Below are 21,645 nucleotides of genomic sequence, written 5' to 3'. Positions count from 1 at the left end.
GCAACTATACTGCAATTTAAAATTAATTAATTTAAAATAAAGTGAAAGGAACTCTCTGCATAGGCGATTCAAAGCACTTGGACTTGGCTCTGAAATGAGAACTTGAGCTAAATTGGCCTGAGGTTTCCCAGAGATGTATTGACATCATTAACCAAATAATGGTCATTCTGCTATAAGCAGAAGCAGATGAGTAAACTTCTTAGACTGTAGGAAAATACTGAATGACATAACCTGATTTTCTTTCGATTTTCTAGCAAAGACGATGGCACTAACCAAAGCACGTCTGGTACGTGCTGGAAAGCTGACGGCTGCATTAGGAGACGAGCAAGTCCGATGGGAAGAAAGCATCCAGAAATTCAACGAGGAGATATCGAATATCGTTGGGAATGTGTTCATAGCAGCAGCTTGTGTGGCCTACTACGGGGCCTTCACAGCCCAGTACAGGCAATCGGTGAGCAAACGTACTTCCTGTGAGGACTGAGAAGCAGCTGATACTGGGGGAGGAGGGATGTGTGAGTCATTTTTCTGGATTTAGAGGGAGGTTCTCTATGATGGAAACTTAGGCCTACATTCCACTACCCACCACCTCCCCTATTGTCCTTCAGTCACTAAGTCATGTGTGACACTTTGCTACCCCGTGAACTGCAGCACACCAGGCTTCCCTGTCCCTCACCATCTCCCAGAGTTTGCTCAAACTCATGTCCATTGAGTTGGTGATGCCATCCAACCATCTCATCCTCTGTCACCCCCTTCTCCTCCTGCCTTCAATCTTTCCCAGCAATCTTTCTGAGCTTCAGCATCAGTCCTTTCATTGAATATTCAGAGTTGATTTCCTTTAGAATTGACTAGTTTGATCTCCTTGCAGTCCAAGGGACTCCCCTGTACCCCTAGGCTTTCCTTAACACAGTCCTTCTTTTCCTTTCCTGTCTTAGAAAGTTACTCACAGCTTTGCTTACACAACACAGCAACCTGGGAGAAGAAAAAGAGACAGGGAGTCTCCCATCCCTAGGATCAGAAGTGGCACCAAATTCAGCCAGGATGAAGTGTTCTGAATCGCCGAGGCTGCTACACAGGCTCACCAATGGGAAAGAGCAGGGATTATTTGGAGATATTTGCAAAACAATTTTATGAAATGCCTTTCAAAACATGTTTTGCCCTGACCTTGAGTTCTAAAACCTAGTTGGTGTAAGACTCATAGAGACTCTCCAGGAGCTCAGGGGTCAACTGATTCTAATCAAGCAAGGGGGCCAGGAGTGCTGTTGGGGGAGACAGGTCCCTGTTGTACATGTCTGCACCACTCATTGAAGGAGGTGAATGCTAATAGCCTCTGCCTCATCTGCTAATTCCCAGGATCACCCAAGGTCATTGTGGGAACCCCCAACTTCGCCACGTGGTCTCAGACTCTCCCCAGAGTGAAGACTACCATGACAACCCCTGTGTTTTATACTTGAGAAACCTGGGGTCCAGACAGCACGCACGACGTGCCCAAAGCCACACCTAGCTAATGGTGTAGTTCTAGCCCCTGGATCTCCTAATTCTTTATCCACTTCTTATGTCCTGGGCTCTGATTCCAGGATGCCTGTGGAGCCTGGTAGAACTTGTTTTGTGGATCCTCATTTACTAAGTGTTCCTGACTCATATACAAGTAAGCTTTTCTCCTTCGACAGCTTATAGAGCATTGGATCCAGGACTGTCAGTCTCTGGAGATCCCGATCAACCCCGACTTCAGTCTCATTAACACTCTCGGTGATCCCTACGAAATACGGCAGTGGAACACAGACGGGCTGCCCCGGGACTTGACATCGACGGAAAATGGCATTCTGGTCACTCAAGGCAGACGGTGGCCTTTGATGATTGATCCCCAAGATCAGGTGTGTAAACAGTTCAACTTATTAACTCTGCTTAATATCATTCTATTACAAATTCTAAAAGTAGACTTCAATGTACTTGTAAGATCTTGGACGTAAACCTACAAGGCCATCAAGATGTCTTCTAGTTCACATCCCTCATTTTATGGAGAAAGTAAAAAAAGGAAGAGTCCAAGTGCTCTGCACACTTGCTTTTAGTTGGTTTTATTTAGAGAGTTGACCATTTGTTTTCTGTTTTCTATGGGAGCAGAAACCCATTCCTGTATAGTCCTTGTCAGAGGAGTCAGAATGAAGTCAGAGTATGATGAATTTGGCGCTAGTGGTAAAGTTTCCTCCTGCAATGCAAGAGACTCGTGTTCAATCCCTGGGTCAGGAAGGGAATGGTTATCCACTCCAGTATTCTTGCCTGGAGAATTCCATGGACAGAGGAGCCTGGTAGGCTACAGTCCTTGGGGTTGCAAGGAGTCAAACACGACCAAGCAACTAACACTTTCACTTTCACGTGATGAATTTGGGGCCAGCTTTCCTGGAATTTACTGAATTCCATTATCTGACTCCTAAGTCCTTGGATCAGTTGTTCTCAATGGCTGTTGTTCCATCGCTAAATCGTGTCCGACTCTTTGCAACCCAATGAACTGCAGCACGCCAAGCTTCCCCTGTCCTTCACTACCTCCCGGAGCTTGCTCAGATTCAGGTCCATTGAGTCAGTGGTGCTATGTAACCATTTCATCATGTTCTAAATGGGGTTTAGAAAATGGAGTCAATTTGAAAGCAAGAGAGACAACCTTGAACACCTTGTATGAGCTTTATTTTCATAGATGGATCTTGAACACCTTGTGTGAACTTTTTTTTTAACCTAGATGGTAAAATAAATAAATAAATAAATCTTTATTTGTCCCAAGTTTGAACAACAACAAAAAAGAATCCCAAACATTAGAATTTAAAAGTGTTTTTATTTGCAAGGGGAGTGATTTTTCTTTTATTTTACATTTTTTAAAAAATCAGAGTATAATTGACTTCCAATGTTGTATTAGTTTCAAGTGGGAATCTGTTATATATTCACTCTTTTTAAGATTCTTTTCCCATATAGGCCATTGCAGAGTACTGAGTAGAGTTCCCTATGCTATACAGTAGGTCCTTATTAGTGATCTATTTTATATATAGTAGTATGTATATGTCAATCCGAATCTTCTGATTTATCCCTCCCCTACTTACTCTCTTGGAGAAGTAAATAGGAATCCATTCCAGTATTCTTGCCTGGAAAATCCCATGGATGGAGGAGCCTGGCAGGCTATAGTCCATGGGGTCGCAAAGAGTCAGACACGACTGAGCAACTTCATTTTCACTTTCACTTACTTTCTGGTAATCATGTTTGCTTTCTAAATCTGTAATTCTATTTCTGTTTTCTAAATAAGTTCATTAGTACCGTTTTGTTTTAGATTCCACATATAAATGGTATCATATGATGTTTGTCTCTGACTTACTTTACTCAGTATGGCAATCTCTATATTTATCCATGTTGCTGCAAATATCATTCTTTTGTTCTTTTTTTGGCTGAATAATATTCCATTGTATAGGTGTACCACATCTTTTTTTCATTCCTCTGTGATGGAAATTTAGTTTGCTTCCATGTCTTGGTGATTGTAAATAGTGCTGCCAAGAACATTGGGATTCATACATTGATATATTTTCAAATTCTTGTTTTCTCCAGATATATGCCCAGGAGTGGGATTGCTGGATCATATGACAACTCTATTTTTAGTTTTTTAAGAAATCTCCTTACTGTTCTCCATAGTGGCTGCACCAGCTTACATTCCCACTACCAGTGTGGGAGGGTTCCCTTTTATCTACACCTTCGCCAACATTTATTGTTTGTAGATTTTTTTGATGATAGCCATTCTGAAGTGTATGAAGTGATACCTCATTGTAGTTTTGATTCGCATTTCTTTAATAATTAGCAATATTGAGAATTTTTTCATGTGTATTTTTATCTATCTATATGTCTTCTTTGGAGAAATGCTATATCTTCCACCCATATTTTCATTGGGTTGTTTGGTTTTTTCCTTGATATTGAGCTGCATGAGCTGTTTATATATTTTGGAGATTAACTCCTAGTTGGTTGCTTCATCTGCAAATATTTTCTCCCATTCTGAGGGTTGTCTTTTCATTTCGTTTAATGAATGAAAACATTAAACAAAATATTTCCTTTGCTCTGTAAAATCTTTCAAACTTGTTTCTAGATTGAACATAGTTTCTAAACTTTAAAAACTTTCACATTTTTACAAACTGAAATGTCCTACTCTGTGCTTTCTCATACAGGCAAACCGCTGGATAAGAAACAAAGAAAACAAAAATGGTTTAAAGATCATTAAGCTCACAGATAGTAATTTCTTACGCACACTTGAAAATTCGATCCGACTTGGTTTACCTGTCTTACTGGAAGAGGTTTGCTTTTTCACTTTTTTTTTCCCTTGTGTTAGTTTCCAACCTTCAGACCATATCTGAAATCCTGTACAGGCAATGGCTACATTATGACAAAGACCAGTCAGCTCCCTTTTCTAAATGGTCAAACCAATTGCTTTGCTCCTTAAACAACACACTCTCATATGGGGAATGGTCTGTCACCGAACCAATTTTTGGAAGACACTGCTTTGGTGTGAAGTGGGATGGCCACTGTCTTCTGACACTGCTGATTCTCAGGCCTCATGTGACTCTTGATCATTAGCAGCCCCAGAAATTCAAAGCAATAACCTCATCAGGGCATGTCTCCTTGAACCACTGATGTGAAGCCAGTAAAGCACCCCAATAAGTATAAATATTATTTTCCACTTAGACATAAAGTTAGAATTCAATTGAGTGGTATGGTATAAACTTTCACTTTTTAAAAAAAAAGTATATATTTTTTTAAGTCTTTGTGCTTTATTTCTTCAGAATCAAATCACTCCAAGAGTGGATGTTTTTTAACCTGTTCATTCATTCAACACACATTGTTTGAGAATCAATGGCAAATAATACAAAGATGGTTCTTGCCCTTAATAAGTTGACTATCTATTTGGGGACAGAGACAATAAACAGAGAAAAGAGAGAAAAAGTGAGACAGAGGAAATGAAGAGAACTTGTGGTAGGGACTTGGAAGAGATAAACCCAGTGCTGACATAGCTAATAAGGAGGTAGGGTGGGTAGAGCTGACTACCGTCATGGTTACCAATAGTAACATTTAAGCTGTGACCTGTATGAAGAGTTCACCATGAGCACTCAGAAAGATAGGCTTTCCAGGCAAAGAGGACAGCATGTACAGCAGCCTTGGACACAAAAGAAACTGGGTAACAATTGTAGTTTATTTCCTTAATTTCCCATACTAGTTGTATAAGAGAAGAATGAGTAAATGAATACTGTGAGCTTAGTCTCAGTGTAACTGTGTCTAGAAGGATCTCTGCAGCTGCAGAATGGCGAAAAGCTCAGAACAGACCAAGGACCTGGGGCAGCTTAGCTGCAACCCTGGCCTGGTGCAGCTAATATTAGAAACAGGTACCACTCACCGATGGGCTTCCCTGGTGGCTCAGCAATAAAGAATCCATCTGCAATGCAGGACATGCAAGAGATGTGGGTTTGATCCCCTGAAGGAGAGCATGGCAACCCACTCCAGTATTCTTGCCTGGAGAATTCCATGGACAGAGGAGCCTGACAGGCTACAGTCCATGGGGTTGCAAAGAGTCGAACATGGCTGAAGCAACTTAGCACACACGCATCACTCACTGAATGCTTCCTGCACACCAGACTCTGGTGGTGGTGTTTTATGTGTATGAACTCTGATCCACACTGCACCTTACAAGGTGGTTACTACTATTATTCCATTTTACCAATGAGGAATCTGAGGCACAGAAATGTGAAGTAAACCATTTGAGAAGCCTTGATTGTATAGAAAATCCACAGCAAGTTGCCAGGCTCCCAGTCTGAGATCCAAAGAGCACAAGAATATTCCATGTGTGGCTGTGACCTTGACCAAAATGGACAAGGTTCTGTAATGGGTCCCAGGCCTCCATTTAAACCCTGAAGTTACAGGAGAGGGTGAGATCTCCAAAAATCTTTGGCAGGGAGTCTCTCTTGCTTTCTGTGAGTTAGTGTCACTCAGATTATACACCTAACTGCTTTCTACATTTGTGGGGTGATATTTTCAAACTTTGCCTCCACCCATTGGTGTGAAATAGAGTTAACCAATCTCAGTCACTATCTTTTAATGAAATAAAATAGATTTTTATGTATTTTAAATTCATCTGCATTTGTTACGACTTTTAAAGCTGGAATGTGAGTTAAGCACTACATTCACAAAACTTGCTCTGAGTTACTTTTCAAATGGCTTTCCATCATTCCTAGGCAGGCTTATAAATGTGCTACTCTAAAAAATATTTTTCTTTGGAAAACAAGTCCTATGGGTATATATTTCCATTAAGTTGGTTTAGTTTAACATACTAATTTCTAGAGGCTTGGTACATGCAGTTGATCACTACAGGGGATGGGAGGTTTAAAAAGCAGATTCCAGAAGATGAAAGTCACTTTAACAAGTTGTCGTTGTTCTTGTTTAATCGCTCAGTCCTGTTTTGTGACCCCTTGGACTGTAGCCCCCCAGGCTCCTCTGTCCATGGGATTTCCCAGGCAAGAATCCTGGAGTGGGTTGCCATTTCCTCCTCAAGGGGATCTTCCTGACCCAGGGATTGAACCTGAGTCTCCTGCATTGCATATGGATCCTTTACCACTGAGCCACCAGGGAAGCCCAGCTTTAATGACTGTTTTTCTTTTAAATACCAACATGTATATTAATACTTCAGAACACTTCAGTGGCAAAAGACCCAGTCCACTAAAAATCTGCTTGATAGCTAAATACTTCAGGCCACGAAGGTAATGTTGGTTACACACACCTTACAAGAAATACTACTTCAGTCCATTAAGCCAACATGAAAGTAGAAAAGAAAAACTAGCTCTGCTTTAGTGCCAAAAGTATCACAGTGTCACACTTAGTAGAAATAAATCTTATCTTCCCTTGTCATACAGATTTTTAAATGTTAACAAAATTAAGGAAATACCTGAAAACATTATCAGAGGGAATGGAAACAGAATGTTGAACAGGTAGCCAACTAATCCTCAAGTGGAGCTTCATCTACTTCCTCCATGAGGGACATGTCGCAGAATAGACTTTAAAAAGCACAAAACTGGGGACTTCCCTGGTGGTCCAGTGGCTAAGACTCTGTGCTCCCAATGTAGGGGACCTGGGTTTGATCCATGATTGGGGAACTAGATCCCATATGCTGCAACTAAAAAAAGAAGATGGTATGTGCTACAATTAAGACCCAGTGCAGCCAAAAATAAATAATTTTTTAAAAATAAAAATAGTAAAAAGAACAACATTGTATTGTGGGTAGTAAGGAAAACTTTTATCTCATAAACTTTTGTTTTAAGAAATTGCATGCTCAGGTACCACATGGCAATTTAAAATAGATTTGTTAGCTATTGCTGTTGTTTAGTCTCTAAGTCATGTCCAATTCTTTGTGACCCCGTGGACTGTAGCCCCCAAGGCTCCTCTGTCCATGGGATTTCCCACGCAAGAATACTGGAGTGGGTTGTCATTCCCTTCTCCAGGGAATCTCCCTGACCCAGGGATTAAACCCAAGTCTCCCACATTGCAGGCAGATTCTCTACCACCTGAGCCACCAGAGAAGTCCAGGTCTTGTTAGCTATAAATTACATCAAATTTTGGCAGCTCCCAAGCCCCCATCACATACAAGCTGATATAAAGATGTTTATCATGGAGATTGTTGGCAATGTCTACATGTTTCTTACCAACAATCAGATTTGCTTTGAGGGGAGTACAAATTACTGTCATGTAGAGTAGAGATCTACAAACTTTCTGTGAAGAGCCAGATATTTTGGGTTCTTCAGGTCACATACTGTATTCTTGCCTGGAGAATCCCTTGGACAGAGGAGCCTGGTGGGCTGTTGTCCATAGGGTCACACAGAGTCAGACATCACTAAAGCAACTTAGTATGCATGGTCTGTCTATAAATATTCTCTGAACAAATACTCTTCTTTGTTTTGTTTACTTTGGGGGTTTTGTTTATTTGTTTTACAACCCTTTAAAAAGGTAAGAACCATTCTTAGCTCAAGAGCTACACCAAAACAGGCCCCATTGGGCCAGATTCAGCCTGCAGGATGGAGTTTCCCTGCTCCTGACCTAGAAAAACCATGAAGGTGAACAGAGTTTCCTTTGTCTGAGACCTGTTCAAGGACCACCCTGTGGATTCTTCTTTCTTAGCTGCTTTCTCCTGGGGATGAATTGTGTGTAAAATTAGCCCAAATAAATATATAACCTTCCTATTTTTTATCTCTAGAGTACCAAGGAAACAAACTCTGGAAAATGTACACTGTGAGAGGGAGTGAGGGGAATTTAAGAAATATTCATAATATGATCACTAAAAATTTGCCTGTTCAGAGTAAAGTTTGAATAGAAATTTGAAAAAGTTGCTGCCATGCATTTAATGCCTTTTGAAAATATATTTTTTATTGTTTTAACATTTAAGCTTAGAGAAACCCTGGATCCAGCTCTGGAACCCATCCTGTTGAAACAGACTTTCATCAGTGGTGGACGACTGCTGATTCGCCTTGGAGACTCGGACATTGATTATGATAAAAACTTCAGGTTCTACATGACGACCAAACTGCCAAACCCCCACTACCTGCCTGAGGTACAGCTGCAGGCCTGGAACCCCCAGCCTGAGAGGGTTTTGCTGGTGTGATGGGTCTCCCCTTGCTGAAAGGAATGACTCCTCTTAACCCCTCTTCCCCTCTGTCACTCTCTCTTCCCACCATCTTCTACTCGCTTCTCTTCAGAGTCCTGACTGATTCCAGTCACCCTTCTGCTCACCTTCTGATTGGGACTCAACTCTCTCCCACTGCTGGGTCCCCAGTCCCCACCCTATCTCACTTCCTTGTGCTCCTTTTCTGCTCTCCAATCATTCTAATGAATCATCTAATTCTAATGAAACATCTAATTCTAATGAATTCTAATCATCTAATCATTCTTCAAGAAAATTAGAAATACCAAGGGAACATTTCATGCAAAGATGGGCACAACAAAGAACAGAAATGGTATGGACCTAACAGAAGCAAAAGATATTAAGAAGAGGTGGCAAGAATACACAGAAGAACTATACCAAAAAAATCTTCACGACCCAGATAATCACAATGGTGTGATCACTCACCTAGAGCCAAACATCCTGGAAGTCAAGTGGGCCTTAGGAAGCATCACTATGAACAAAGCTAGTAGAGGTGATGGAATTCCAGTTGAGCTATTTCAAATCCTAAAAGATGATGCTGCCAAAGTGCTGCACTCAATATGTCAGCAAATTTGAAAAACTCAGCACTGGCCACAGGACTGGAAAAGGTCAGTTTCTTTCCAACCCTAAAGAAAGGCAATGCCAAAGAATGCTCAAACAACCATACAATTGCACTCATCTCACATGCTAGCAAAGTAATGCTCAAAATTCTCCAAGCCAGGCTTCAACAGTGTGTGAACTGTGAACTTCCAGATGTTCAAGCTGGATTTAGAAAAGGCAGAGGAACAAGAGATTAAATTGCCAACATCTGTTGGCTCATTGAAAAAGCAAGAGACCTCCAGACAAACATCTACTTCTGCTTTATTGACTATGCCAAAGCCTTTGACTGTGTGGCTCACAACAAACTGGAAAATTCTGAAAGAGATGAGAATACCAGACCACCTGACCTGCCTCCTGAGACATCTGTATGCAGGTCAGGAAGCAACAGTTAGAACTGGATGTGGAACAACAGACTGGTTCCAAATAGGAAAAGGAGTACATCAAGGCTGTATATTGTCACCCTGCTTATTTGACTTCTATGCAGAGTACATCATGAGAAATGCTGGGCTGGATGAAGCACAACCTGGAATCAAGATTGCCGGGAGAAATATCAATCACCTCATATATGCAGATGACACCAACTTTATGGCAGAAAGTGAAGAAAAACTAAAGAGCCTCTTGATGAAAGTGAAAGAGGAGAGTGAAAAAGTTGGCTTAAAGCTCAACATTCAGAAAACTAAGAACATGACATCCGGTCTCATCACTTCATGGCAAATAGATGGGGAAACAGTGGAAAGAGTGACACACTTTATTTTGGGGGGCTCCAAAATCACTGCAGGTGGTGACTGTAGCCATGAAATTAAAAGATCCTTGCTCGTTGGAAGGAAGGTTACAACCAACCTAAAGAGTATATTAAAAAGCAGAGACATTACTTTGCCAACAAAGGTCTGTCTAGTCAAAGCTATGGTTTTTCCAGTAGTCTTTTATGGATGTGAGAGTTGGACTATAAAGAAAGCTGAGGGTCTGAGAATTGATGCTTTTGAACTGTGGTGTTGGAGAAAACTCTTGAGAGTCCGTTGGACTGCAAGGAAACCCAACCAGTCCATCCTAAAGGAAATCAGTCCTGAATATTCATTGGAAGGACTGATGCTGAAACTGAAACACCAATACTTTGGCCACCTGATGTAAAGAACTGACTCATTTGAAAAGATCCTGATGCTGGGAAATATTGAAGGCAGGAAGAGAAGAGGTCAACAGAGGATGAGATAGTTGGACGGCATCACCGACTCAATGGACATGAGTTTGGGTAAACTCCGGGAGTTGGTGGTAGACAGGGAGGCCTGGTGTGCTGCAGTCTATAGGGTCACAAAGAGTCCAAAACAACTGAGCGACTGAACTCAACTGAACTGAATCATTCTCTCTCCTCGGAATCAAGGCCATTCGTCCCCTCTTATTGTGGCTGAGAAATGACTCAGAGCCTAAGAGAGCCTCCAGGGGTGGGGGGGATCTGTCAATGTCTGTGTGTGCCTGGCAGACAGCCTCAAATGAGAAGATGGCCTGCTTGAGAACTCTGGTGACCGAAGACATTAGAGGGTCATGATTCTAATGTCTGGAGTCTGTACTTAGAGCTCTGGAGGAGAGGCTTCTTGTCCCCTTCCTCGTGCTCTCAGACTGTTGAGGGGAGCTATGTGAGCCCCACATCCATCCACAAGTCTCTGAACCGCAGTAAGATCCAGACGATTCCCTCCTCTTGTGCTGCAGAGCTGGAGGCAGTTGTAACAGAAAAGAAGATAGCTGGGATTCCTCTCTCCCTCCCCACAGGGAGCTCTGAGGGACCGCTCCACCTACCCACCTACCCATCCCCACTCCCCTCCTCCACCCACTCATAGCCTGGGGCTGCCTCTGCTCCAGGCACAGCCACTAACTCTGCAGGATCTTCCCAGCCCCACAGGCCCCCAACCCCTTCTCTACTGGTGTCCAAGGAGTGAGAGAAGGGAATTTTCCTCAAACTCACTCCTCTAAAACTCCCACTAAAAGTCATCTTGGAAAATACTATTCCAAAGAGTATCATTTCGTTTTAATTACTGAATCCTTATAGCTGCCTCTCTTCCCTGAATGTATTCAGGTTGAATGAAATTGACACCTTTCTTGCATAAAATGAGGGAAATGCTCTTACAAGCCTAGGTCAGGGTTTTGCTTGTCAGCCTTGATGGGTAGCCGCTGCCAGAGCTCACTTCCCAAGAGCCATTTTAAATTTAAGAAAGCTCCGTTGGTAAAGAATCCACCTGCAATGCAGGAGACCCTGGTTCAATTCCCAAGTTAGGAAGATCCCCTGGAGAAGGGATAGGCTACCCACTCCAGTATTCTTGCCTGGAGAATCCCCATGGACAGAGGAGCCTGGCGGGCTGCAGTCCATGAGGCAGCAGAGAGTCGGACACAACTGAGTGACTAAGCACTACTCACGTGCTGATTCACAGCCTTCAGTTTCTCACTTGTTTAACTTTCGGGAGAATATCACACACCTCCCCAATCCGAGCTCTGTGACTGCAGGTAGATTATTCCACTTCTTGGATCATCGAGTCAATCAGCTAAAGTGGAGATAAAGCTTACTTCAAGGATTTGTCTGTGAAGATTAAATAAGAATAATATGTGTAGATAAAAAACAAGGTCCTCCTGAACAGAACATGGAACTATATTCAATATCCTGTGGCAATCCATAAAATGGGAAAGAATATAAAAAGGAAAGTGAATGTTTACATGTATGTATATGTATAAAACTGAATCACTTTGCTGTACAGCAGAAACTGACACAGTTTAAATCAACTATGTGTCAACAAAAATGTTTAAAATTTTTTAAGAATGTTTATAAAGTAAATGACATTTAAACACTACCTGTATGATTTTTGCTGTTGACTTATTCCCTGGTGGCTCAGATGGTAAAGCGTGACTGCAATACAGGAGATCCGGGTTCAATCCCTAGGTCAGGAAGATACCCTGGAGAAGGAAATGGCAACCCACTCCAGTATTCTTGCCTGGAGAATTTCATGGACAGAGGAGCCTGGCTGGCTACAGTCCATGGAGTCTCAGAGAGTCGGACACAAGAGAGCGAGTTTCTGTATACAAGTGATATCAGAATATTATAGCAACAATTTTTCATAAAAATAGTATGATGAGACAAAGTATATAAAACTCTAGTATCAACGGTTTCTTTTTAACACAGACAAACTATGTGAAAGTCATATAGCTTCTTTTTAACAAAGGTAAGCAATGTGAAAGTCACTATAAGTGATTTTTATTAGCCCATTTAGCCTCACAAATACCCTATGCATTCTTGCTTCCTATTTTCCCAATTTTTCTCTTAAAAAAAACTTTTTGGCTGTATCACATGACATGTGAGATTTTAGTTCCCTGACCAGGGATTGAACTTGCACCCCCTTCATTGGAAGCACTAATCTTTAGCCACTGAACCACCAGGGAAGTCCCCTATTTTCCTAATTTTTAAGGATCAGGACCTGAAGCTCAGAATGGACTGGCTTGTTCTACATCACATACACACTGACAGGTACAGCTAGAATTTGAGTCTGCTTCTTTCTAACCTTTCACTGGCTTACCTTTCCGTAAAATACAATTCTCTAATGGTGGCATTTGAGGAGCAAGATTGTCACTCATGGCAGTAGAGAAAATTGCATTATAATTTTGTGAGACATGAGACCTCCCTGGTGGTCCAATATCTAAGACTCCACACTCCCAGTGTAGGGAGCCTGGGTTCGATCCCTTGTCAGGGAACTAGATCCCATATGCCACAATTATGCCGCAGCTAAAGATTCTACATGCTGCAATGAAGATCAAAGATCTCACGTGCTGCAACTGAAACCCAGTGCAACCAAATAATATAATTAAATAATTTTTTTAAAAGAGAACTTAATGAGACTAGGATTTTATTGCTTGCCTTGTGTGGGTAGCAAATGTGTTCACCATTAGACCTGGAATACATCCAGCTGAGCAGCAATGAGCCCTGTTCTAAAAAAGAAAGCCGTCCATATATTATTAGTCTGAACCAGTTACTCTCTGCTCCTCTTCTAGGTGTGCATCAAAGTTACCATCATCAATTTCACTGTAACCAGATCAGGTCTGGAGGATCAGTTGTTAAGGTAAAAAACAAAGGGCAGGTGGGGAGGGAGTGGCAGGGAGAGCAAAGATTTCCTAATATTTTGTTTAGAAATTTTGACTTAAAGAAAAAGATTTACTTTCAAATAGAGAGATAGGGGTAAATGATGAAAGGGCAAGTGAGGGGAGACATCAGTTTGCATGTTTAGACTAGAGAAGCTAGAGGTATAGCCCCTTTATTCTTTTCTTTTTCTTTTGAGATTTATGTGTTATTTGGTGGACATTCTGAGGGCTTCGAGCCTGGGAGACAAGACTCTCAGATTATTCTGAGGGACTGCTCTGAGGATGCAAGGAGGGGAGCCAGGATATTCAAGAGTTTTTGCAACAAAGTAACCAAAAGATTGCTGTTAATTAAAGAAAACTTCCCTCTAAAAGGGCTTCCCTCATAGCTTAGTTGGTAAAGAATATGCTGGCAATGTAGGAGACCCAGGTTCGATTCCTGGATCGGGAAGATCCCCTGGAGAAGGAAATGGCAATCCACTCCAGTATTCTTGCCTGGAGAATCCCATGGACAGAGAAGCCTGGCAGGCTACAGTTCATGGGTTGCAAGAGTCGGACACACCTAAGCGACTAAACCACCACTACCAAAGAAAACTGGATTAAGTCAAGTTAAGGAATCTAAGTGCTTTTCTATGTGTGGGAAGATGCAAGAATCTGGGCTGCCTGAAATCATTCCCTTGATATGCACCTTAGCTATCTGGGGCCAGCATCCTGTGCTTTCTCATCATGAATAAAGCCCCTTTTTTAGATGCAACCAAGATTTGTTTCAGAGAGGTGGTGGGATTTCATGAGTCTCCCCTGTTAGTAGGAAAAGAATGTTCCAGGCACCATTTTCAGCTTGGGACAAGCAGCCGTTCAAAACAGAAATTGAATGATTAGAGAAATGAAGCACTGAGCAGATTTTCCTAAGATGAGCAAAAGCCATGGGAACTGTGGTCAGGAGCAGGCCTCTGAAAGCTAAGATAAAGAATTAAAATGTATACGTAATGCAGCTAGTCCCTGGGGACACCCAGCAAAAGAGGGGCCTATGCACTAGGATTTGGCTGGTAGCATTAATATTTAGGCAAGTAGTATTCAGGATACAAACAATGAGAAATTCGGAAAGAAAAATAGAACCCTAGAGCCCTGAGAAAGACCTAACTTAGGGATTCACTTTGGCACCAGTGATGTTGTGCGACTCGAGAAGCCTGAGTTGGAAGAACAAAGGATCAAGCTCATCGTGAGGATCAACACTGATAAAAACCAACTGAAAGCTATTGAAGAGAAAATCCTGAAAATGCTCTTCACATCTGAGGGAAATATTCTGGACAATGAAGAACTCATTGATACACTCCAGGATTCAAAGGCAAGTCAAATATTTTTATTATTTATTTATAAACAGTGTGTTACTTCAAAAGACATAACTGCACCCTTTAAGGGTCCTGCCAGTTTTTTTATTTTATTTTTAACTTGTGGGGTCTTCATTGCTATGCATGGGCTTTCTTTAGTTTCGTGAGTGGGGACTTCTCGCCAGTATCCTATCATCTGTATCTGTAAACTAGTTTCTGTTTGCAAGGTGTTGCCTTGAAGACATCCTTCCTATGGAGTAGAGATATCATGGTTGTACAGTAGAAACCAACAAAACACTGTAAAGCAATTTTCTTCCAATTAAAAAATAAATTTAAAATTTTTCTTTTTTAAAAAAAAGAGTAGAGTCAGGATTGATTGCTCCCAGGCTGCACTTACTGCCACTTCCTGCCTATAGTTCATAGGTCAGCGGTTCCATAGTGATTGCTCATAGTCCCTGCCCTAGACCCTGTGACTTCAAGACAGAGGATTTCCCAACCTAGGGATGTCCACACCTAAAGAAGATGAGAGAGCAATGAACAGAACAGGGACAGACAGCAATAGGGAAAGGCAGAGAGACTGAAGGAGGCAGAGATGGGAATCTTGAAAACCCCACTGGCCAGAAGGCTCCCCAAAGCCACAAAACCAAAAGACAGAAAACCAAGAGAGCAGCGAGAGACCTTGACAACATCTCTAGCTTACTTAGGATTACGCTGTTACTGTTGGGTCACTAAGTCATGTCCAACTTTTTGCAACCCCTTGGACTGTAGGCCACCAGGCTCCTCTGTCCGAAGCCCCAGGCAAGAATCCTGGAGTGAACTGCCATTTCCTCCTCCTGGGGATCTTCCCAACCCAGGGACTGAACCAGCGTCTCCTGCACTAGCAGGCAGATTCTTTAACACTGAGCCAATAACCCTTCTCAAACAATAGCTTCCACCCCTGGGTTTCCCTGTAGGTATACCTGGAGTACCAGGAAAAGAGAGAGAACATTAGATTTCCTTGTTATTCCAGAGTGGAATGTGGTACCACTGCCTTCCGGGCTCTCTCCACCCCCTCTCATGAGCAGTTTCAGGAATATCCTTTCTCCCCTCCTATCTCCTTTCTTTACAGGAACCCTGGATCACTTGAGGACTGCTCATGATGAAGCCAGGGAGCAACTGGGTATTAGTGCTTCCATTTCAGAAGGCACCCAGGTTCCAGGCTCAGAGAAATTCTGCTGCGCTTCTCCCCCAGTCTCCTGTGTTGCTTATTTTCTTCTGCCCATCCCTAACTCTGCCTGGAAAGGAGGTCAGCTCAGTTAGAAGGTCACCGAGTCCTGAGACTGAGTCATGTGTCTGGGGAGCCTCCTTATTATAATCATGAATTTGTCATCTACTTTCTTTCCTAGACCTAACTGGATATGTTCCCTAAATCCCACCATTTTTTGGAAGCACATCCTCAAGGACTTGTTTTCTTATGTTTATTCAGATCACTTCTGGTGCCATTAAAATCAGACTGAAGGAAGCTGAGTCTACTGAACGGATGATAAACATCGCTCGTGAGAAGTATCGTCCTGTGGCCACTCAAGGCTCTGTTATGTACTTCGTCATTGCAAGTCTCTCAGAAATAGATCCCATGTATCAGTACTCACTAAAATATTTTAAACAGGTAAGTGTGTGGTTGTTGTTGTTAAAGAAATGTATCAGTGCCTCATGAGTGAAATGGAGAAGGGCATGGCAACCCACTCCAGTATTCTTGCCTGGAGAATCCCATGGACTGAGGGGCCTGGTGGGCTATAGTCCATAGGGTCACAAAGAGTTGGACATGACTGATTTTCACTTCCACTTCAGGAGTGAAGAGGTAATTTCTGACCCTCAATGAAAATAGGTGAGGGCTTCCCTGGTGGTCCAGTGGTTAAGATTCTGCACTCCCAATGCAAGGGACATGGGTTCAATCCCTGGTCAGGGAACTAAGGTCCCCTCAGGCTGCAAAGTGTGCCCCACCCTCCCACCCCCACCCCCCCGCCCTGCAAAAAAAAGACACAGTATGGCTACCAAGTGGGCAAGGGAAAGGTGGGATAAACTGGGAGATTGAGATTGACATATACACATGATTGATACTATGTATAAAATAGATAATTAATGAGAACCTATTGTATAGCACTGCTGCTGCTGCTGCTAAGTCGCGTCAATCATGTCTGACTCTGCGACCCCATAGCCAGAAGCCCACCAGGCTCCTCTGTCCCTGGGATTCTCCAGGCAAGAACACTGGAGTGGGTTGCCATTTCCTTCTCCAATGCATGAAAGTGAAAGTGAAGCCGCTCAGCCGTGTCCAACTCTTATCGACCCCATGGACTGCAGCCCACCAGGCTCCTCCGTCCATGGGATTTCTATAGCACAGGGAACTCTGTTCCGTGTTCTGTGGTGACCTGAATGGGAAGGAAATCCAAAAAAGAAGGGATATATGAATGCTTATGACTGATTCACTTTGCTCTACAGCAAGAAATTAACACAACATTGTAAAGAAACTATACTCCAATAAAAATTAATTTTAAAAAAAGATGTTGAAATATTCAGACAATTTTCATACACTAGACCAAATTTTTCCTCTAGATGTCTTGTTTAGTCCTCTTGGTATGGTCAGGGGGCCGGCAGCAGTAGGAGCTGCAGGAGAGAATGGTAATGAACTGAGAGAAATAGGAGGCACGTTGTGCAGACACACCTGGGCTCTCTTCCAACAAGATGTGCAACTGTTGTAGCAGCCTTTACAAGCCATTTTCACTTGTTCCTAATGGCAGGGTTGCTGTTCTCACAAGGGGTTGCCATCTCCCCCTTTACTTGGTGGATATTAAAGCAAGCTTCCCAGGTAACACAGTGGTAAAGAATCCACCTGCTAAGGGACAAGACTCAAGAGACACAGGTTCGATCCCTGGGTCAGGAAGATCCCCTGGAGAAGGAAATGGCTACCCACTCCAGTATTCTTGCCTGGGAAATCCCATGGACAGAGAAGCCTGGCAGGCTACAGTCCATGGGGTCACAAAAAGTTGGAGATGATTGAGCACAGACATACACACACACACACATATTAGACCAAGCAAGCTAAGGAAAGGTAAATCCTTTCATTCCACCTAAAAGACTCTGATAATGCTTTTCTCATCAGGGGTGTTTTGCAATTCATGCTTTTCAAGGTTTTTGTTTTTCCATTTTACCATGCCTTCCAGCTTGAGGGATCTTAGTTCCCCAACCAGGGATTGAACCCAGGCTCTCAGCAGTGAAAGCACTGAGTCCTACCACTGGACCACCAGGGAATTTCCAGCTTTTCAAGATTTTAAAATCTCCTTCGAGCAATAAAAATAAAGATGCTCTGAAAATATGTTGGACTGACATTTAAAAAAAAATTGTAGGATGAATCATCAAAACACTGGAATTTTGCCATTTGGAAGGGAAACTAGAACCCCAAAACACAACTGCAGGTGACAGCCCTAGCCAAGACATCCTCTACCAAACCATCCATAAATCCATTTCACACTGAAATCATTCAGAGTGTGTCAGGATTCACTATGTTTTATTTGAGTGCCAAACTTACCACCTCTTCCTTGGACTTTAAACTCTGCCTCTTGTCAGTTTGTTAAAGAACACCCCATCCTCTTTTCTTCTGAATGTGTTAAAGTAGCAATTCCATTATTCTTTGTTGACCAAACTCTGCCAATTCTCTAGAATAAGGGTATGCCTCCTTGAAGCTCTTTAAAAAAACAAAAAACAATTTTTATTGAAGTAGAGTTGATTTAGGGTATTGTGTTAGTTTCAGGTGTTTACCAAAATAAGTCAGTTAAACATACACATATTTTTGTTTTGTTTGTTCAGTCTTTAAGTCATGTCCAACTCTTTGCAACACCATGGACTGCAGAACATCAGGCTTCCCTGTCCTTCACTGTCTCACAGAGTTTGCTCAAACTCATGTCCATTGAGTCAGTGATGCCATCCAACCATCTCATCCTCTGTCACCCTCTTCTCCTCTTGCCCTCATCTTTCCCAGCATCAAGATCTTCTCTATTGAGTTAGCTCTTCACATCAGGTGGCCAAAGTATTGGAGCTTCAGCTTCAGCATCAGTCCTTCTAATGAATATTCAGGGTTGATTTCCTTTAGGATTGACTGGTTTGGTCTTTTTGCAGTCCAAGGGACTCTCAAGAGTCTTCTCTAGATTCTTTTCCCATGTAAGTCATGACAGGGTATTGAGTAGAGCTCTCTGGGCTTTTAATTCTAGGGAATAGAGGTTTGTCTTTTGGTGAGGAGCCTGAGAGTCAGCTCTTGTACTCCATCCTGTTGGCAGGAGAAGTGGATACAGCAAGGCCTGCACAAGGGCTGTGCAGCTTTTTTAGGGGCGAGTGAAGCACACTTCTTGATCCCGATCTGCCTTGGTCCTCAGCTGGTTTCAGCAGCTAGCCACCTTTGACCTACCTGATCTCCCCATGAGCAATGCATCTTGACCCTCTAAAGGTGACCAAAAGATTGGGCATTCTGACCTCACCTCACATCGTTGCCCTTTGTGCTGTGGATCCTCAAGGCTGAAGCCCCATGAACAGCCCTCCCCAGTCACCACTGCAAGATGCCCTTGCCCATGACTTCCAGGCAAGCCCATCAGTTCAGGCTCTGCTCAGCTTTATCACACAGCCTGAGACCCTTGGGAATTTTTGAATCTTCTTTCCCCCATCCCCTTGTGCTACTTGGAAGTGGCAGGAAATGGGTGAGGCTGCTTCTGTCCTTCTCACATGAAACCTCAATGCCAGCATCTCTGCTGCCTTCCTGATATTCTTGTAATGTGTGTAGGGAATCTTCTGGGAAGTAGACCGGTTCCCAGAATTTCTTTGCAGGAAGCAAGGTGGACGTCTCCTTTAAAACTCAGAGTATATGCTCAGTTGTGTCCAACTCCTTGCCACCCCATAGACTACAGCCTGCCAGGCTCCTCTGTCCGTGGAATTTCCCAGGCAAGAATACTGGAGGGGGTTGCCATTTCCTTCTCCAGGGGATCTTCCTGACCCAGGGATCAAACCCACGTCTCTTGTATCTCCCACATTGGCAAGCAGATCCTTTACCACTGAGCCACCCAGGAAGCCCCCTTTAAAACTGGTTTCTCTTAAATTTCAAAGAAAAGTCTTGTACATTCTTCCCACACACTAAGAATTATCTTGTGGAAATGCCACGAAGAGGGCATGACCCTGACATCCTGCCCTGCTGTAAAACCATGCAACCTAGAATGGGACTTGAACTTGCCGTCTTTTAACTAAGATCAGGCCTGGTCTCAGTGCTTAATGAAGCTCACGTTTTTGATGTCTTATCACAGAAAGAATTCAGTGATAGACAAGGTGATAGGTAAGAAGTGAATGTTTTTAGAAAGAAACATACTCCACAGACACAGTGTGAACCATCTCAAAAGACCAGACTGGCCCCAGGGTATGGGGATGTCACTTTTTGTAGGTGTGGGTAATTTCATGAGTGGAAGGAGTATTCCAGCTATTATAGGGAAGGGGGTGGATTTCTAGGAACTGGGCCACTGCCCACATTTTGAAATTTATGGTCAACCTTGAAATTGTCAGCTTCCCTGATAGCTCAGTTGGTAAAGAATCCACCTGCAGTACAGAAGGGATAGGCTATTCACTTCAGTATTCTTGGGCTTCCCTTGTGGCTAAGCTGGTAAAGAATCTGCCTGCAATGCGGGAGACCTGGGTTTAATCCCTGGGTTGGGAAGATCCCCTGGAAAAGGGAAAGGCTGCCCACTCCAGTATTGTGGCCTGGAGAATTCGCAGAGTCAGACACAACTGAGTGACTTTCACTTGGAATTTTCTTGGCACCTGTGGGTGTGTCATTTAGCTTGCTGATATATTACAAGGAGGCTCAAGGTCTAGGGGAAGTTAGCTAACCTGCCATCTTGAACCTATTTGATTCTAATCAGCTAATGTTGTGTCCTCAGGCTATGACATTGTTTTAAAGGTTGTGCCCTGCCCCCTTCTCTCCTGTTTCACTTAGACCTCTCATCCAAAGAGATTGTCAAATGTGATTTGAGGGTATGAGAAACTGGTTCTGCCAGCTCACCTTCATTTTCCATTTTCTGTCCCGCATCAGGATGATCCCTACAGAAGAGTCAAGAATTTGGCATTGGCCCATTTCTGAAAAATAGGGAGAGGAAAGGAACGCACAGAACACTACATATAAATGTGTCAGTTGGGGATGAATCCTGGACTTTATCATTGGACACTATTCACCTCCTGTGCTGCTACACATTTAGTCACTGAATTTAGGGGAGTCCGGGTAAAGAGCAAGGATTTTTTTTCCTTCACAAAATTGAATTAAATCAGAGACACTGATAGAGTTCTCTTTCACAGTTGTTCAACACAACAATTGAGACGTCTGTAAGGACAGATGATCTACAGCAGCGCATGGAAATACTGCTGGAACAGACTCTCCTAACTGCTTATGTCAATGTGTCAAGAGGACTTTTTGAACAACATAAACTGATCTACAGCTTTATGCTCTGTGTTGAGATCATGCGTCAGCAAGGGAGATTAACTGAAGCTGAATGGAATTTCTTTCTCCGAGGTTCTGCAGGACTGGAGAAGGTACCTGTTTCAAGTTTAGACAGTGAATGTTATTAGATAGAGCTCATAAGCACCTAGCAATGCTCCACAGTGACTCCGGTAACTGAAAGGTTTACCTTCACCTCTGTAGCCCACTGGGAGTCTGGGACCCGGGCTATAACTTAGTCCTATCTTTAGTAGCTGTGTAGTGACAATGGCACCCCACTGCAGTACTCTTGCCTGGAAAATTCCATGGACGGAGGAGCCTGGTGGGCTGCTGTCCGTGGGGTCGCACAGAGTCGGACACGACTGAAGCGACGCAGCAGCAGCAGCAGCAGCAGCAGCAGCAGCAGCAGCAGCAGCAGC

At 42.9% G+C, this 21,645-nt stretch overlaps 1 protein-coding gene and 1 non-coding gene across 3 annotated transcripts in view; one reads left to right on the top strand and one right to left on the bottom strand.

The window, feature by feature from the left end:
• The window catches only part of DNAH6 (dynein axonemal heavy chain 6), a 285,139-nt gene that overhangs the window by 188,827 nt on the left and 74,667 nt on the right, over nucleotides 1-21,645 (top strand). For both annotated transcript variants that reach the window (XR_005718342.1, XM_040224335.1), the window contains exons 54-61: nucleotides 255-451; nucleotides 1,668-1,871; nucleotides 4,188-4,313; nucleotides 8,441-8,605; nucleotides 13,319-13,386; nucleotides 14,567-14,747; nucleotides 16,196-16,375; nucleotides 21,088-21,321. Coding sequence is in view for 1 of the 2 variants with exons in the window: in XM_040224335.1 (XP_040080269.1) it covers nucleotides 255-451; nucleotides 1,668-1,871; nucleotides 4,188-4,313; nucleotides 8,441-8,605; nucleotides 13,319-13,386; nucleotides 14,567-14,747; nucleotides 16,196-16,375; nucleotides 21,088-21,321 (1,355 nt within the window). In the remaining variant the exon portion in view is untranslated. The remainder of the gene's footprint in view (nucleotides 1-254; nucleotides 452-1,667; nucleotides 1,872-4,187; nucleotides 4,314-8,440; nucleotides 8,606-13,318; nucleotides 13,387-14,566; nucleotides 14,748-16,195; nucleotides 16,376-21,087; nucleotides 21,322-21,645) is intronic.
• On the bottom strand, nucleotides 17,943-18,014 carry TRNAE-UUC. The gene has a single exon. It is a non-coding gene; the product is annotated as a tRNA-Glu (tRNA).

This window comes from Oryx dammah, unplaced genomic scaffold (assembly GCF_014754425.2).
Source record: "Oryx dammah isolate SB20612 unplaced genomic scaffold, SCBI_Odam_1.1 HiC_scaffold_25, whole genome shotgun sequence".
Classification (NCBI taxonomy): domain Eukaryota; kingdom Metazoa; phylum Chordata; class Mammalia; order Artiodactyla; family Bovidae; genus Oryx; species Oryx dammah.
This window is presented reverse-complemented; position numbering and strand designations above follow the sequence as displayed.